This window comes from Phacochoerus africanus, chromosome 4 (genome assembly GCF_016906955.1).
Source record: "Phacochoerus africanus isolate WHEZ1 chromosome 4, ROS_Pafr_v1, whole genome shotgun sequence".
NCBI lineage: Eukaryota > Metazoa > Chordata > Mammalia > Artiodactyla > Suidae > Phacochoerus > Phacochoerus africanus.
The window spans coordinates 116,216,113-116,229,384 of NC_062547.1; the positions used below are offsets into that span (position 1 = coordinate 116,216,113).

The following is a 13,272-nucleotide window of genomic DNA, read 5'->3' on the forward strand; positions in this document are numbered from 1 at the left end:
TAGATTTCAAGATGTGTGCATGTACACAATCATAAATACAGACAAAAATTTGAACGGACACACTTGAGTTCCCTCAAGTTCTCATCTTAGGTGTAAACCAGCTAGATAGTTCAAAAGCCAAATATCATGTGGAATGTTAAAATCATTAAGGAATGTTCATTTAAGGCAGCCACAGAATCAAGGGACATATCATATACAGTCCACTCTATAGTTATAAAATGACCCATCCAGGCATTTGGATAAATCTATGAATGCATTTGTTATAGTTCTAGACTAAAGTTACATCACAACTGTGAATGATTACAACATAGTAATTCTTTATGAGCTGAGTGACACTTAAGACTGAAACGTACAAAACATTCACTGAATTTGACTTTTTAGAAAGATAATTCTCTATTGGTCAGTAATGGATTCCACCACCCATTTCACACTACCTATAATACTGCCCAGTCAATATGGTGTCCCAGCACATATCTGGCAGTTTTATGCACTTATTCATGCATAAATGTTTTTAAGACTCTCAAAGTAAATGCACATAAAGATATAAATACATTTTTAAAGATATCTACAAAATAATGCTATCTAGTTTTCAAAACTGAACTTCATTTTACTATGATATCTATTCCTTTCTTATTTCTGACCTGAAATACTTAAAGTAATACAAGTCAATTGACAATGAAGTTCATTTTTATGAAGTATAGAGAAAAGCTTTTTTCTTTTGGTCCAAGATACTGTTAAACTGATAGAGCATACTGAAAGTAAAACATTAATATTTAACTTCCAAAAAATTAGAAAACTTTTACAGAATGTTCATAAAGCTATAAAATAGGTGATTTTTACCCTATCAGCATGAATCTTGGCTTTCTCTCATTTCTAAGTAGCCAATATATTCATACTGAGGCACTACTCGAGTTTGGGTCAAAAAACTCTTTATCTACTTCTTGGTGGATTTCTGTCATACTCTCCATTCCTAGACACAATGTCACACCAAACAGTGTGCATGTAACTGTCTAGAAAAACTGAAATGCCCCTCTTAGATGGCTATTTACTTTAGGAATAAAATAAACCAAAAAATTTCAAATTTTTCTACAGGCTATGTAGAAGAGGAATGGATGATTTTTACAGGCCATACAGCTGAGACAGAGTTGATTCAGGGGACATAAAATCATAAGTTTAAACATATTATGTCTTCTGTAAGGCTTTTTGTAAATCACCATAGAAGTTGATTAAAGTGCTTGCCATGGCTGTATCTACTGCAGACTGGGGTATCATTCCACGCAGATCCGTCTGAATATAGCCAGTCAAAAGACTCCGGTTAGGATTGTCTTTAAGAGGAACACAAAACCAACCACAGGGATGGTTATATCCACGAACAAATTCTGACCTCTTTTCACTCCAGTCAAGACTTATCCCTACAAGGCAATTTAAAATAACACAATTAACAACAATGATTGACATTTGTCTAAAACCCTCATTAAAGAATATTATCAGATTTGGAGTTCCCGTCGTGGCTCAGTGGTTAACGATTCCGACTAGGAACCATGAGGTTGCAGGTTTGATCCCTGGCCTTGCTCAGTGGGTTAAGGATCCCACGTTGCCGTGAGCTGTGGTTATAGGTTGCAGATGCGACTCGAATTCCGCATTGCTGTGGCTGTGGTGTAGGCCAGTGGCTATAACTCTGATTAGACCAATAGCCTGGGAATCTCCATATGCTGTGGAGTGGCCCTAGAAAAGGCAAAAAGACAAAAAAATAAAAATAAAAAAAAAAGAATATTATCAGTTTTCTTGTTTAAATATTTTTCTTCTTGTCCATGTAGATGAGAATTAAGCCCCAAGAATGATCGTGGAAGAATGAAAAAGATAATTGCCAAGTGAAATTCCGACAGAGGCTGGTATATATGTAATGGGGAAAGTTCTAATTCCTTCATAACAGATGGCATCACGTCATCTTGGTAACTCCCTGGAAACTATGAATCTTCACTGTAGCAGCCAGGCCTCTAGGTGCCAGTGATCACACTATGGTATCACCACTAGTCCCCACAGGCACTACTATATCCAACTTTGGTTCTGGCTGGTTAAGAATAAACAAGTAGATGTTTACCTACAACTGCCAACTCGAATATAGACTATACATACAAAGAATTAATTTACCTATTATATATTTTAGAAAGTAGAAGCCTTCTAATAACAATACTTTTAATTTTGAAAACAAAAATATTACACAGATCAAGGAAGGAAAAATATTCTAACACATACCAAGCCTTTCTTCTAAGTTTACGACTAAAAAGCTGTTTCTTGAGAGTAACTTAAAAGGAAATCCACTGACTAGATCCCTTTCTTAGAGGCAATGATGTGATCCATATTTGTTAGCTGTGACTTGTAGGATTACTATGTAAGGAAGGAAAAATATTCTAACACATACCAAGCCTTTCTTCTAAGTTTATGACTAAAAAGCTGTTTCTTGAGAGTAACTTAAAAGGAAATCCACTGACTAGATCCCTTTCTTAGAGGCAATGATGTGATCCATATTTGTTAGCTGTGACTTGTAGGATTACTATGTAAGTGGGAATAAAAACTTATTAGAAAGATTGCAAAAACCATTCTCGATACTGTTAATTCCTAGCATTGGGCATTTACTTTAGGGATTATAAAATAACTATGAAGGTTAAAAATATATTTTGTGTTGAAAGGAACATCCAGCCTAGAAGAGTCAAATATTTAAAACAAAACTGAAAGAAAATATAAGGTTTTGAGTATTACCACAGGATAAAAGCCCTTCTTCATAGCCCACAGTATAGGAGAAGTCAACAAACTCTCTTGGGGAAATTATATTCCAAAGCTGACCAGCAGTAGTGTAACGCATCACACAGCAATTCTGAAAGAGAACAGGTAGCAGGTGTTCGTACTATGCGAAACACATACAGAGACTCACATTTGGTAAGTTAATCTTTAGTAAAAATTAATACTCACTTAAATGTATTATTATTAATCACATTTCTTACAGTGATTCTGACAGGTTGAGATCTCTATTCTAAATCTCATTGCTACTGTATGGACATAAGAGGATATACAACAAAATGCAGTAAGTTTCCCATATTCAAACCTCTTTTAACAGAGTCATCTTTTATCCTATATGATAAAAATCAAACTAGGGAGTATAGACTATGGGTTTATAAGATAAATATAAATACTTTGGCTAAAACATCAACTATGTCAATAAAGAAATTCAAACATGGCAAGAAATGAATTAATAAAAATAGAAAAAGAAATCCATTTGGTTAGCTAATTCTCTAATGTCTAAGGTAGCATTTTAATCTTTGATTCTGGTTTTCCAGCACAGTGGCATGCCCTGGTCATATAGTAGTTAGTACTCTGCATTGTGATTTTGGCTGAATATTAATGGAAAGCCCACATACAAAATTACCTAGAAACCTGAATATGATGGTGGTATTTTAGGAATTTTAGATTTCAGAACCTCAGTTAAAGTTTTACAATTAAAGACACTAATGGGAGTTCCCTTCGTGGCTCAGCAGTTAACCATCCCGAGTAGGATCCATGAGGATGCAGGTTCGATCCCTGGCCTCACTCAGTGGGTTAAGGATCCAGCATTGCCATTAGCTGTGGTGTAGGTCACAGATGCGGCTAGGATCCTGTGTTGCTGTGTTGCTGTGGTGTAGCTGTTGGCTCCGATTCAATGCCTAGCCTGGGAATTTCCATATGCTGCAAGTGCTGCCCTAAAAAGAAAAAAAAAAAAAAGACACTAATGATTTTCTTAAGCAGCAAGGGTAGAGCTACTACAGAAAACAAAGTTAGTTCTAATGTTCATTGGTTAATATGAGGAAACTCAAGCTTTTTAAAAGGCAGTAAGGATAGCCTTGTGAGATTTTTGCCATGACAACTTATTCTCAAAACAATGAATATAATAAATACAAGTGTCTACACATGTTCACATGTGCATGCTCGTACACACACACACACACACACACAATCTGAAGTGACATTCCTAAACAAATACCTCTTCAAAGTGCTCTAAAATATCCAGCGAGGTCATTAAGCTGTCCCAATCCAAGCGACAGGGACCTGGTCGTATATGGTCTATTACATTATTGACAACATCATCTATAACACCTTGGGCTTTGAAGCTGGAGGAAGAAATATAAAAGTCAAAAGCTATTAGAATGGAAATTTTCAGCATGCTCTCACAGTTCAGAGCTCAATTCAAAAAAGTAAACTCTAATGAAGATTTTTTTAAAAGAGTAAATCCCAACATCTCTTCTAATAAATTAGGTTCTATCAATTATTTCATCAGAATGTACGCTTTGTCCTCAAATCTGATAAGAGATATGAAGGCTATCTTGTGCATTATCATGAACATAGTAAAGTACCTTCATATTATGGTGTAGACAAAAACAGTCTATCGAACACTATAAAGCTTCTATTTATTTTGTATGCTGTTCTTTTCGCAATTATGCTCTAACGCATTATTAGTATACACATATTTTTACCCTGACTTTTAAAAACTTTTTATTAGGAACAGAAAAATAGGCCACCCAGGAATAGAAAACCCAGAATTGACTCATCAATAATACCAGAACTTGATATATTTCAAAGGTGGCATTACCTATAAATGGTATTTGGATTCAATAGTTATCCTAACAGAAAATAAAAACTATATTCTTACTTCACATTATTCAAAACAATTCCTGATAGACTATAGATGACTATGTAGAATTTAAAATTTTTAAACTATGAGACAAATATTCAAATAACCTTTTGACCTCAGGATACAGGGAGATTACTTGAATACTTAAAACACACAAAAACACAAATAACACAAGATGGTTAAAATTAAAAGCTTGCATATGACAAGTGATAGAATAAGTAGTTTCTTTAAAAAGTAGCTACAGACAGGAAGATAAGTGCAACACATATAAACAGACACATACTTACTATAGCAGATATATGATTAATTCCTATGAACCAATGAGAAAAAGACAATCCAAAGAAATGATGGGCAAAGAACAAGATTGACCTGAAATGTCAATAAACTTAGGAAAGATGCTCAATTTCACTCATAATTAAGTCATGACTAGCAAGATACCACCTCCTATCCCTAAGACTGGCAGAGATGAAAAACGTACTAACAGGAGTTCCCTTCATGGCTCAGAGGAAACGAATCTGACTGGCATCCATGAGGACGCAGGTTCAATCCCTGGCCTTGCTCAGTGGGTTAAGGATCCAGCGTTGCTGTGACATGTGGTGTAGGTCGCAGACACAGCTCGGATCAGGCGTTGCTGTAGCTGTGGTGTAGGCTGCCTGCTATAGCTCCAATTCAACCCCTAGCCTGGGAACCTCCATATGCTGTGGGTGTAGCCATAAAAAGACAAAAAAAAAAGAATGTAGTAACAAGTATTGAATGGAAGGGAATGACAACTCTCCAAGTACTATTACCATGTCAGAGAGCAACTTGGCAATGTTTAGTAAAGCTGGATGATGTACATCCCTAAGACATGGGCACATACCCAGGAAAAGTATACATGTGCCTAGAAGGAGACATGTACCAAGAAGTTTACTGTCACACTGCACTTTATAGAGAAGAATTGACAACAACCTAAAAATTTATCAGGAGGCAAATCTGCAAGCAGATAAACACACTGTAGTATATGAATATAGAAGTGAAAGAGCAGATCAACATGTAACATCATGGGTACATCTTGAAAACATAATATTGAATGGAAAAAATAAATCAAATTACTAAAAGAAACACACATATGGTCAAAGTTTGAAATAGGAATAATACACACAGCTTCAAAACAGTAATTACCTCTGGGAGGAAAGAGAAGAAAAGGAAGATAGATTGGCTTTAACTCTATATCATTATTTTGCCAGGTCTTTGTTTCTTTTTTTTTTTAAGCATCTGTAGCTTTTTTTTTAATCATTTTGTAAGTATCTCAAGCTTAAGCTTTAATATTATCTATCCATCCTAAATCTGCTCTTTCCTGCTTGTGTTCTCTAACTTGGGATGTCTGTGGGGGTAGTTGGGGGGGGCGGTATTAGGAACCAGTACTACAAATTAATTCAGGCACCCACATTAGAAATATGGGATTCAGAGTTTCCATCGTGGCTCAGCGGAATCAAATCTGACTAGGAGCCATGAGGTTGTGGGTTCAATCCCTGCCTGGCCTCACTCAGTGGGTTAAGGATCTGTCGTTGCCATGAGCTGTGGTGTAGGTCACAGACGCGACTCAGATCTAGCGTTGCTGTGCTGTGGCACAGGCCGGCAGCTGCAGCTCCAATTTGACCCCTAGCCTGGGAAACTCCATATGCTGCGGGTGCGCCCCGCCCCCCCCAAAAAAAAAGCAAAAAAAAAATCATAGATCTTATCTTTCTGGAAATGCTATCTTTGGTAATACTCTTCGAAACACTCTGTATACAGTAAGTGCAAGTCAGAAGTTTTATTTTAGGAGTTCCTGTCGTGGGGCAGTGGTTAACAAATCCAACTAGGAACCATGAGGTTGCGGGTTCGGTCCCTGCCCTTGCTCAGTGGGTTAACGATCCAGCGTTGCCATGAGCTGCGGTGAAAGTTGCAGACACGGCTCAGATCCTGCGTTGCTGTGGCTCTGGCGTAGGCCGGTGGCTAAAGCTCCGATTCGACCCCTAGCCTGGGAACCTCCATAAGCCGCAGGAGCAGCCCAAGAAATATCAAAAAGATGGAAAAAAAAAGTTTCATCTTAAAAAGTGCCAAGTCCCAAAAGATGTGAATATTTCACTCCAGCTTCACAAGGCAACTATCTCCACTGACTGTAAAAAACAATTTTTTTAAAACTGGTTAAAGGCATAACTTATGTTCAACTATATGCAAAAACCAAAAATCAAATGAAAATCATACATAAAAATGCCATCTAGAGGTACACATTTTGTGTTAAACAAAAGCATTTTAATATATAAAAAATATATTTAAAGTCAACCCAAGATTGTGCTACAGTTTAGTATTCTGCTTTATTTACTTTACATGATATCTTGAGCATTTTCTTATGTTTTTAAATAATATCTGAAAATAATGGTTTTTAAAGACTATAAAATAGCATGCTTTATAATTTAACCATTTCCCAACTATTGGTTATTTAGGTTGTTTGTAATTATTAATATTAATTAGTAATGCTGTGATGGAGGAGACAACTACTTATATAACTATTATCTTCCTGATGATTTCTTCAAAATAAATGCTATTGCACTGAGTAAATACAGACAGAATACTAGAAGGATTTTTTTTTTTTTTTGGCCTTTTGTCTTTTTAAGGGCAACACCCTCAGCACATGGAGGTTCCCAGGCTAGGGGTCTGTTCGGAGCTATAGCTGCTGGCCTACACCACAGACACGGCATGCAGGGTCCGAATTGGGTCTGCAACCTATACCACAGCTCATGGCAATGCTGGATCTCCAACCCACTGAGTGAGGCCAGGGATTGAACCCACAACCTCATGGTTCCTAGTCAGATTTGTTTCCACTGTGCCACAACGGGAACTCCAGTTTGTTTTTTTGTTTGTTTGTTTGTTTTTTGCTAGAGGGATCTTATACACCATGATAAGAAATTAAAATTTTCTCAACCATTCAATATTATTATTTATGATCCCCTCACCACCAACTGATCCCTTCAGTCCACCAGGGATCTAGGCATTTTAAAGGCTCTGAATTCATAACATAATTTGCCCTCAGAAAGTTTAAAATCTTAAAAGCAAAAGCCAAATGTTACTAGCAATGATCATATAGTGATCATTTGTATATACACTTAAAGTTTAGCAGTGTCTTAAGGGCTATATAAAACTACAAGAATTTACTTACAGATGTCCATTGAATTCTTCTGAAGGCTTCCTCCAAATTGTTACATCTTTCTAGAAAAATAAAAACAGTGTATAGTGATAATTACATAGGTGGAAACCTAGATATAAAACTGATAACTTCATAAAACCTAGATTATTAGCTTTTGCATGAAGATAAAAACTTTAAGTTGATATTCAAAGAAATACATAAGTCATTTATACCATCAGGTAAATCATTTCTTACTTAAAGACCTCCAAGAAATATTTTTCAGTAGCTCAATGATACCCAAACACTGTTAAGATTAGTGATGGCCCTATTTTATTGGCCATTATTATTTGCCTCATTCCAATTTCATCTATTTACTGTTACTACCAGATTTAGAGTAAGATAATAGAAATGTTCAATATTTCATTCTGAACTTACTCATATCTCTTTTTTAAATTAAACCACTCACATCTATTATGATAGTGCCACCTTGAATCAGTCCCTACATTTTTTCCAGACCATTTCCCAGGAAATTTGGAATATCAGAATAGCTAGAGCACTTAACTGGAAGAGTCCTGGGCTCTAGGATTGGCTCTGTCAATGCTCAGTTATATTGTTGGTTTGGGCAAGTCATACTGGTAAAAAAGAATACTAACTGGCCATCTCCACAGACTTGTTAAAACATGTGAAACTATTTCACACTATCTCTATACTTCCTTAAATTGACAATGACACATTTTATTTATTGACGTGAGAGGCTGCTCTTTGGAATCTTGTTACCATGAGTACACTCTCATGTCCAATATCTGAAGAACAAATGAAAGTGCAGGATTACTACGTTTCTTCCTTTGTGAGATGTGAAACACCAATTTTATTAGCACAATTATCTATCCTGCACATCCATCTAAAGTACAGACCATATTTTTTCATTACACAGAAGATATACCCCAAATAGAAGTAATTTAATTAATTTACCATTTTCTTAGCAACTCGCCACTTATCATCTTCAATGCTATGGTATTGGAGGAGAGTGTTTTTAAGTCTAGTCGCCAAAACAGCTGCATCAGGCAGGCCTTCCATTTGTTTTTCCTGTAACAAAGAGTAAGATCAGCATCAGCAAATACCAGCATTAGATGCAGTAGGCCAGGGAGTCTAAATCTGGCTTCAAAATAGAATCACCTGAGGGGCTGTAAAAGATACCTGCATCCCACCTCAAATCAACTAATCAAAATCTCTGATGGTAGGACCTAGGCATAGGTTTTTTTTCTAAAAGCTTCCAAGGTGTGGAACACATAGGGATCAGAAACACATATCTTGAGTTATTAAAATCACTCATATAAAAACTAAAATAAAACCCTATTTCCCCTTCTAGTAGAATCTAACAAAAAGGAATAAACTATAAAGCTCCAGATGAGTTAAAGAAAAAAAAAAATACTGCTCTTTCCAAAATATAAAAATAACATACATGGCATAAACTCCTAATCCTTAGAGCTTCAGCCATTGAAAAATTTTTATTTTACAATCCAACACATATAGAACTCATTAAAGCAGACAAATGGCAACCACAGTTGGAAACCTCTTCTAACATCCTGTAAGGATACATCGCCAGACTTCTGAGGAATTTTAAAAGTTTGAAGAACTCTACTGTCGTCAATATTTTATTTCACTTGATGAAGTGTCAGAGGATTCAGTGAGGTATCTGTGTAACCAAGGAGGTGACAGGAAGACTTTAGAACCACCAGCACAGCATAAACAGGTGGTTTTTAATTTTAAGGCAATAATCTTAACTATATAAAGAGGAAAGTACTATATCATTAATAATTCCAAAGATAAGCTAAGTTCAACAGTACTTCTAAAGGGAAATGATTACTAACCTTGAAAGATAATAAACTTAATAAAATGAGGGATTCTAAATATAATCATTTTAAAATACTGCTGCAAATTCTTTGACATACTTGTCATCAAGAGGTGGAGTCTGTGACACTGCATGACTTCCACACCCAGGCTAGAAAAGTCCATGCAGCCCCTGTATGTCTCTTTTAGAATAATCGCTCTGGGAGCTTCTGATCCAACATACAGAGATATATGATCCTGATCATCAGCATCTGGTGATCCTGAGGCTGATGGGTGGAAGGCCCAGGGGGAAAGAAGAGGAAGAGAGGGAAAAAGAGAGGGACAGAGACAGACCAGAGAGAGGGACAGAGACAGACAAGGACACACAAACACAAGGATCCAAAGTCCCAGGTCCAGAAGCCGATTTAGAGCTTCTTTACTAATAGGCATCTCTTGCTTCCCCAGGCCTCCTTTAATTTGCCTCAGTCTTCCTTGTTGCAAGACATGTTTCCTTGAAAACTCCATCTTGTCCTTTACTTTATCCCATCTTCCTGCTTTGAAAAACAGTGGCAGTACTGGTAAAATGACTTAAGCTTAAGAACAAAGACCTAAAGGCATAAGTGACTTAAGCTTAAGAACTGTTATGTGCCTAGAGGTCAGAGTAAGAGCTTAACCCTTTACCACCTAAGTGGCTTTTTAAATAGTAAAAGAACTTATATAATAGTAAACAAACCCTATATCATCCACCCATAGCCACTCCTCACTTGATCTCATCTAAAGAGCACAATAAAAGCAGTGTGGTTTCTTGAGGCAGGGCGCTCTTGGTCCCTGAAACCTTGAGTCCCCCGGTTCCCACCTTTACTTAAGATAAATGTCTCTGTGTCTTGTTTTATGTTAACTTTTTTTCCTTAAGTTTCACAGCACCCGTTCTTCAGCCCCATCCTGCTGAGCTGGCCCGGCACTTCCTCATCTTAATAATTCCACTATTAGAATGATAATTGAGCCAGTTGCTCAAAGTCAAAAGCCTTGGCATCATCCCTAATAGGAACTGATAGATTCTTCACATACCATTGCCTACAATATTCTTGTTCTACTGGTTTGATTTGCTTTCTGTCCCTTAAATAACTTGTCATTAATAACTTGCTATTATTTTTCTGCCTGGATTAGTAGATCCTAAATCTGAGCACGACACATAACAACTTGTAATAACAATTTAGTTTAAACCTCCTGTCCTTAGTACAACCTTCCCCAAATCACTATTATACCCTTCTTTTATTTTCTTCTCAGTGCATCACTATGTGAAATTAACTTGTTTCTTTATTGATGTACTATATTCTACTTTGATCACCATGTCCCCAACTAAAAGAGGAGTGGTCTCATGTCTGCCTTTCTCTCTACTACATCCCCACCAACTAGAATACTTCCTGGAACACAGTAGGCCCTTAATATCTGTTGAAGTGTGTTTGCTTCAAAACATGAATTATTTGGTCTTAACTTCTCTCCTTTTGGTGCTATGGTACTCTCCAGTAAAAGGCTTTAGGAGTAAGCTGTCCATTTACAGAACCATCAAGTTACTATTAAAAAGATGAAGAAAAGATCTAAATGAAACATCAAGGCTCAAACTTCTATGGGAATAAGGATGCAGTTTTCAAGTACAAATGCATACACGGGAATCACCTTTGTTATAATTTGTAGTAGTTGCTGAAGTTGATAAAGACTTTCTGCTGTCAGACTCCTCTGAGTCTTATTTTTGATGAGGCCTAGCTCTTAGGCTTGTCCTTGGACCCCTTAGTCCAGTTTTAGAATCCTATTGAGTCAGTTTAGTGAAAATTCCCTACCCTCAAATTTCCTTATCCCACCCTCAATCTTAGCACGTTGGCCTGCCTTCAACAAGAATATTGTCAAGTTTGTTTGGGGCAAATCCTCCTTACCCTAATGTTTCCTTTAGTAATTTTTCATTCACTGACACCCACCTTGCTCCTTGGCTACATACCCTTACTTGCCCTTGTTGTATTCAGAATGGAACCTAGTTCACACCAAGGTTTCTTTTCCACTGTTCTTGAATAAGATTTGCCTTTACCACTTCAATGTCTGTACGCCTCTGGTTTTCTGTGACGCTGTCTTTGGATATTAGCTTTCATGGCCCACAGCCAGCCAGTCTGATTCAAATGGGTCTGTTCTTGAATAGGCCCCCAAAATCTAGGTCCTTCAAAAAGTGTCACTGGGAGTTCCCGTCGTGGCGCAGTAGTTAATGAATCCAACTAGGAACCATGAGGTTGCGGGTTCAATCCCTGCCCTTGCTCAGTGGGTTGACGATCCAGCGTTGCCATGAGCTGTGGTGTAGGTTGAAGACGCGGCTTGGATCTTGCGTTGCTGTGGCTCTGGCGTAGGCCGGCAGCTACAGCTCCGATTCGACCCCTAGCCTGGGAACCTCCACATGCCGCTGGAGCGGCCCAAGAAATGGCAAAAAGACAAAAAAAAAAAAAAAGCGTCACTGATCATTTTGTTATCCAGTCAGGAGTGGCAACCACTAATTTAAAAATTAAGGTGACAAAAATAAATCAGTGCTGTAATCAAATTTAAACAACACAAAGCAGAGCATAAAAGCCATTAAGCATGATAAACATTAAAATGATATAGAAGGAAAGGGGAAAAAAATTTTCCCTCTACTATTGTCTTATGTTCTGTCTCTGGGACCTGCAAAGTAAATTGAAAAGTGATAGACTAACAAAAGAAAAGACAAAGTTTATTTGATTTTAATACTTTAACTGTTATTTGCAAAGAGGCCTTCAAAGAAAAAAAAAAACTGGAGACCCATAAAAGCAATTATACCTGGGGCTTATACACCATTTTAACAAGGGTGATAAATTGTGGAGAAATGACAAGGGAAAGGGATTTGAGCTTCTAAGGGTGGTAAATTATGGGAAGCTAAGTATATGGGAAGAAACTAACAAAAGATAAGGGCTATTTTAGTAAAGTGTGTTTGTGCAGACCATCCCAGTGCCAACTTTCTGTCTCCAGTGATAGCAGTTATTCTCCTGGAAGAGGAAAGACCTTCACAAAAGGAAATTTATATTCTACTTGTAGGCAGATAGTGGAAGTAAAACTAGTTCCTTCTGCATTTGCTGCTTCTTAATTGCTTTCAGCTCAAAGTAACCTTTATTCCAAAGTGGCGTATTTGGGGGGGTGCCATATCCCTTCAAAAACATGGGAAAGTATATATAAAAAATTCAGTAATATCAAACTTAGGATCTATGGAAGTGATAACAAAATGTTTAACAAGTATAGATCCCACTCATAGACAAAATGTGGATGAGCTTGTTCAAAAGGTTGGCCAGTCAGGAATATATCTCATTTCCACTCAAGAGACTGCCAACTGGATAGGCAGTACAATGACCTTATTTAAGGGCATGTAATAAGCAAGCACAAGTTCTGAGAGAGGACGTGAAGAACAAAGTTGATTTATCTTACTGGGATCATTATCATAGACAACACTCTTTAAATCCAAAAGTCACTTGCCAGATTCCTGTGGCTGGAAGATAAGATTATTTTTCAAAACTCTTTGATAGAAATAAAAGATGAAGTGGAAAGCAGAGACAACATTATCTTTATGCAAATCTAGCATAAAAAAAGT

The 13,272-nt window shown here is 37.0% G+C and overlaps 1 protein-coding gene across 1 annotated transcript in view; it reads right to left on the minus strand.

The window, feature by feature from the left end:
- The window catches only part of STARD4 (StAR related lipid transfer domain containing 4), a 16,062-nt gene continuing 2,790 nt past the window's right edge, over positions 1 to 13,272 (minus strand). Inside the window, exons 2-6 of the mRNA XM_047778408.1 lie at positions 8,781 to 8,894; positions 7,842 to 7,891; positions 4,016 to 4,142; positions 2,761 to 2,875; positions 1 to 1,412 (exon numbers count right to left, since the gene is read on the minus strand). Coding sequence (XP_047634364.1) covers positions 1,183 to 1,412; positions 2,761 to 2,875; positions 4,016 to 4,142; positions 7,842 to 7,891; positions 8,781 to 8,885 — 627 coding nt within the window. The 5' untranslated portion in view covers positions 8,886 to 8,894 and the 3' untranslated portion in view covers positions 1 to 1,182. The remainder of the gene's footprint in view (positions 1,413 to 2,760; positions 2,876 to 4,015; positions 4,143 to 7,841; positions 7,892 to 8,780; positions 8,895 to 13,272) is intronic.